Below are 4975 nucleotides of genomic sequence, written 5' to 3'. Positions count from 1 at the left end.
CTCACAAGTTCATGGTAATTTGCGTCTGTGCCCGGGCTAATATGCGCTCAGCGCTGATGAAGAGAAAATTCAAAAAGGACAGTTAAATTTAATTATTTTTAGAACTTTTGGGCGTCAAAGATGCTCAGTGTTGAGTACGTATAATGTTTATTTAGAAACAAAAGAAGGAATTAATTATTGACTAGCAAGATGCCTATGCGTTGTACGGAACATTAACATGCATTTGTATAAGTAGTTTATCTTATTATGAGAGAAAAGAATAAACAAGGGAATGCTTTATTTACGAATGTGGAGAAGGGTATGGATATATTTTTATAAAATTGTCATAGTTTTCTTCCTATTCCTCAAATATAAATCAGATGACTTATATCACAGGATGACAGAAACACCATTATCATTAACTCTGTTTTTATAAGAGCAGAGATACTTGGGGCCGAGCAGACACATGGACCGTTAATCCAAACACAAACAGTGATGCATTATTGCCTCTTCTCTCCTCTGCTTGGATGGATGGTCAAAACCCCTGTTTGATTTGATTTGATCTCTCCCCTTGCCGTCTCCCATCTCCATCAGACCAACACTCCCCGACTCAACCTAACTCACTGCTGCTGCTGCCACCACCACCGCACCACCTCGAGCTGCGGCCATTAATGAGCTCCCTCCGCCCCTTGCCATGTCCAGGACCTGCCGCGGTCTGATTTGATCCGGCTGCGCGGCCACTTTGCTGCTCCGCTCCCCGACTGTTTCAGAACCAGCAGCCGCCGCGACAAGGAAGGATGGAGGGGAGGGCGCGGCGGCGGGGCACCGGCACCGGCACCAGCGCGAGCCCTGGCCGCAACAAGGTCTGGGTCGAGCCGCCGGGCAAGAGCCAGCACCACCCTCCGCGCCGCTCGCCTCCGCCGGCCCCGCCCGCGGCCGCGGGGAAGAGGGTGGCGGTCGTCTACTACCTCTGCCGCAGCCGCCACCTGGAGCATCCCCACTTCATCGAGGTGCCGCTCGCCTCGCCGGAGGCCGGCCTCTACCTGCGAGGTGAGCCCGCCAACAGACGCACCGCCCCGCCCCGCCCGCCCTTTCAAATTCACCTTTGGCCCCTGATGCGATTCCTGTTCATGGCGCCGTAGATGTGATTAACCGCCTTAACGTGCTGCGAGGGAAGGGCATGGCGGCCATGTACTCCTGGTCCTGCAAGAGGTACGTACACCCATTGATTGCTCTTGTCGAGGCTTCAACTTTCCTCTCTTTGGCTGGGCAGGGCAGGGCTGATCCGTGTAGCTTCCCGCAGGAGCTACAAAAACGGCTTCGTGTGGCACGACATCTCCGAGGACGATCTGGTGCTCCCTGCACAAGGCAACGAGTACATCCTCAAGGGCTCCGAGCTCCTGGACCGATCGCCGCCTGGTAAGTCGCACTCATAAACTCAACTCTGTTTGGGTTCTTCATCAGATCTTGCTCTCCTTGACCTTGTCTTGTTTCAGATCGGCAGCAGAATGGCCCTAGCAACACCAAGGCCGAGAGTCCCAAGCACCCTCAACAAGAGTCTCCTCAGTCGCGAGGATCGCAAGAAGGGTGCTCGTCATCGTCATCCCCATCCCCATCTGCTGTTATCAAAGAGGCCTCACCTCCAACTCCTACTCAGCAACCACAACAGCTGGCGCACTCCACATTTGTGCCATCATCATCTGCTTCCACCAACCGCGAGGACGAGCAATGCAGGACTACACATTCTGGCTCATCGGGGAACCTGTCCCCTGAACCAGTAGGAACTAACGTTCCATTATCAGAGGCAAGCTCCCCTGGACCTTCCGAGTACAGAGTCTGCAAACCCATCGGAGCACAGGACGCGTCCACACAAACCGATGACAGTGAGAGGGATGTTCCTTCTAAACATACTCGCGCTGCAGGAATCCGTACAGAGGATTGTGCATCAGATGCTGAAATTCAAGAGTGTCATGAAAGAAGCACGCAAGCATCACCAAAGGTCCCTCTACTTATTCGAGAATCACCACAGGTGTGTTCATCTGATGCTTCTCCCGGTGGCAGAGTTGAGACATTGGAGTCCCTGATAAGGGCAGAGGCCAGTAGGAGGAGTAGCTATAATAAGGTACTAGAGGAAGAACATCTCTATGGCCCAATGGGTGTGAAGCTGAAGCCAGCCAATTTGCTCATGCAGCTCATCACCTGTGGGTCCATCTCTGTGAAAGATCACCGTGGCTTTGGACTCATCCCAACATACAGGCCACGGTTTACTCAAGTTGAATTCCCTTCTCCAATGTTCTCTACTCCTATGGCATTGCGGCACCTTGACAATGTTCCTTGTAGCACAAGAACAATTGGAATAAGAGTTTCTGAGTCAGAGCATTTAAGTAGTGAAAGCTTGGTCGAGGAGAGTAAGCAGGAAGAGTCAGGGAGAGGAGAAATACCCACACTCAAACGCTCATCATCTTACGACGAGGATAGGTATGTCACAACACATTGTTCTCATTGTGGGCTATCATGTTGGCACCATGGACTTGGATGCATGATTGTCTTGATAGCGAGCTTTTATTTTTTGCTTATTGGATAGCTGAGGCTCACATTGGTTAGTCGCACTTAATGTTGGACATTTATGATCTCTCGTAGAGCTTTCTTTTTTGAGAAAACGCAAAGCTTGCGTCTCAACATATTGAAAAGACTGAAAAGAAAATAAGAAATACAAATCCCCAAGAAGGGGTAGGATACAACAAAGAGCAGGGCGCTGAGTTTTAGTGGACATCCCACTCTATGATCTCCCGTAGAGACTTGGTCAATTCATTTCTTTTCGCATTACAGTGTCCAATATTAGAGATAGAAAAGATTAAAATAGAATCAAATGATGTTTGTTTTGAAGATCATAAGAGAATCAACCAATTAGTAGAACTCATTTCACTTTGTAACTGCAGTGAGTCACTAAATTGTGTCCTACCTAACTACCTAGAATGGCAAGAACTATCATGTTTTTAGTTGCTATGTCACCCTGCTATACAGTACCTTCCTTGAAAATATGTTTAGTATTTTCAATATCTCTGGATATATTTTGGTGTTGACTCAGCATCTCCTCTGAATATGTCAGAGTGTATAGAGCGCCAGACTCTAGAAGGGATATGGAAAGCTTGGCCGAGTCGGGTAGTTTCAGATGTCTCCCACAGACTATCAAAATGATATCATGTAAGCAATCCAGAAGTGGAACAGCATTCTCCCCCAACTCTGATGTCAGGTACAGCTCTAGTCAACAAGAATGTAGTACTGGATCCTCACCACTTGGTTCATCAAGAGGTGCAAGCAATAGGATGACTGACCCACTAGGTAAATTATCTTCATCAAGGGGAGAGTCATTCCATGAGGAGAAGGACAAAATGATCAAGATCGAAGAAAGGTTAGTTGCTTCTCATTATTCTTATTCGTTGGCCTAGTTGTCTATCTGTTTCTAGAGATTGACGACATACACACACAAAAATCATAATCACAGGCTTGCTTCTGGAGCACGGGTTATAATCCAATCTGCACCCTTGTGTGAAGAAAGTGATGACAGCACCGAATCACTGTAAGGGGTTGTGTTACATTTTGCTGTGAACTTACCTTCTCTGGAATTTGCTGCTTGTCTCGAAATTGTTGGGTTGAAAGTGCAGTTCGATTTTTTTTTCAGCTGAGTTTGATTCATTTTGTAACCAATGTGAATGTGATAGTCATTATTTTGTTACACCTTCAGGAAGAATTTGTCACTCGAGAGAGTCCGTACAATATCTTACTCTGATCAGTTTGTCTCCTGCGTCTTGTATCAGGTTTTTTTGAATAAACAACCATGAAAGAGCTTACCGTTCCACAAGGACCAACATAAAAAAATAATCAGAAACACATAGACTTAGAATTACAATCTTCTTTTTACTATCTGTGGCTCAGGACCAGTCAACGGTAAATGCTAAATGCATCACTGGATAGCTTGTTTCTTCAGTAGTTCAAGGAACATGAACAGGTCACGGTTTTGCCAGGTTGGTGAAACTGTGACAATACTGGACCACATTTTAAAATATAAATTCACATTAGATACATCACCTGTCAAACTCAATGCATAGCTCCAGTGGGAGCCTCGAGTTAGCTTTTGTTCGTATATAAAGCCTGGGCCTGCTTTCCAATTGACATAATGACGTGTTTGGTTGGTCGCATGCAGCTCATGCATGCCTTGGGATGCAAATTTGGCCTGTTTGGCAGTCTGGTTTGCGCTGAATTCAGTATACTCTATTTTTTCCTTTGCTACACTTGAACTTGATGTATGGACGTGGTGATTGCTTTATTTATAAAGTACGGTGAGAGCCTCTTTCGAGAGGGTTGCACTGAATTTGTGCCCTGCACTAATCTTAAAGCAGACATGGGCCTGGTTGTGGAGAAACGATCGAATTGACCATTTCTAGCAACCCAAGTTCGAGCGGGTCCAACCCCCATTCTCTCTCACCACCTCTTAAGTTACCACCGATGGTTGCTAACGCTCCACCGTCAGGCTGAGATACAAGGTTTTTTTTTGGCTCTTGTTGCATGTTACATTAGAGTAAACACAAGAAATCTGCTCAAGAGGAAATCCATGCACCTCGATTGTTGCAACTGTGTTCTGTAATGAGAATAGCGATTGTTGCAACTGTGTTTTCTGTAATGAGAATAGCAAAGAAACTACATTGCATCTTTTTGGGACTGTGATTTGGTTCAATGCTTATGGAACTTTATCGTTCTCAACAGGATGAAATGCATCTCTATCTATGATGAAGTTCTTCTTGCCTTTCAAGATCTCCCACAATAAATTGCTTTGGATATCATAATTTTGGGATGCTAAAATATTTGGAATTAAAGAAACGACAAGATTTTTAAAAAGAAGCTCTCACACTCAACACTTGAAAATACCTATTTTTTCGAAAAGGGGGAGCTCAACACTTGGAAATACCTAATTTTTTTTCTAAAAGGGGGAGCTCCT

The 4975-nt window shown here is 45.8% G+C and overlaps 1 protein-coding gene across 4 annotated transcripts; it reads left to right on the top strand.

Annotated features, from left to right (window-relative positions):
* The first annotated feature begins 514 nt into the window (after positions 1–514).
* On the top strand, positions 515–4612 carry LOC119330899. 4 transcript variants are annotated; one of them, XM_037604028.1, is made up of 8 exons: positions 515–1029; positions 1122–1191; positions 1283–1398; positions 1476–2457; positions 3089–3232; positions 3341–3391; positions 3485–3559; positions 4380–4612. In XM_037604028.1, exons 1-8 carry the CDS (start codon positions 777–779, stop codon positions 4513–4515), a joined length of 1827 nt encoding a protein of 608 aa, XP_037459925.1. In that variant the 5' UTR covers positions 515–776; the 3' UTR covers positions 4516–4612. The 4 variants fall into 4 exon arrangements, with proteins under 4 accessions (XP_037459925.1, XP_037459924.1, XP_037459929.1 ...); XM_037604027.1 differs by having other exon boundaries at positions 3089–3391; positions 4380–4611; XM_037604032.1 differs by lacking the exon at positions 4380–4612 and having other exon boundaries at positions 517–1029; positions 3485–3723.
* The last annotated feature ends 363 nt before the right edge of the window (positions 4613–4975 follow it).

Source organism: Triticum dicoccoides, chromosome 7A (genome assembly GCF_002162155.2).
Source record: "Triticum dicoccoides isolate Atlit2015 ecotype Zavitan chromosome 7A, WEW_v2.0, whole genome shotgun sequence".
NCBI classification, from domain to species: Eukaryota; Viridiplantae; Streptophyta; class Magnoliopsida; order Poales; family Poaceae; genus Triticum; species Triticum dicoccoides.
Note: the sequence above shows the minus strand (reverse complement) of the source record. Positions and strands in the feature narration are given on the sequence as shown.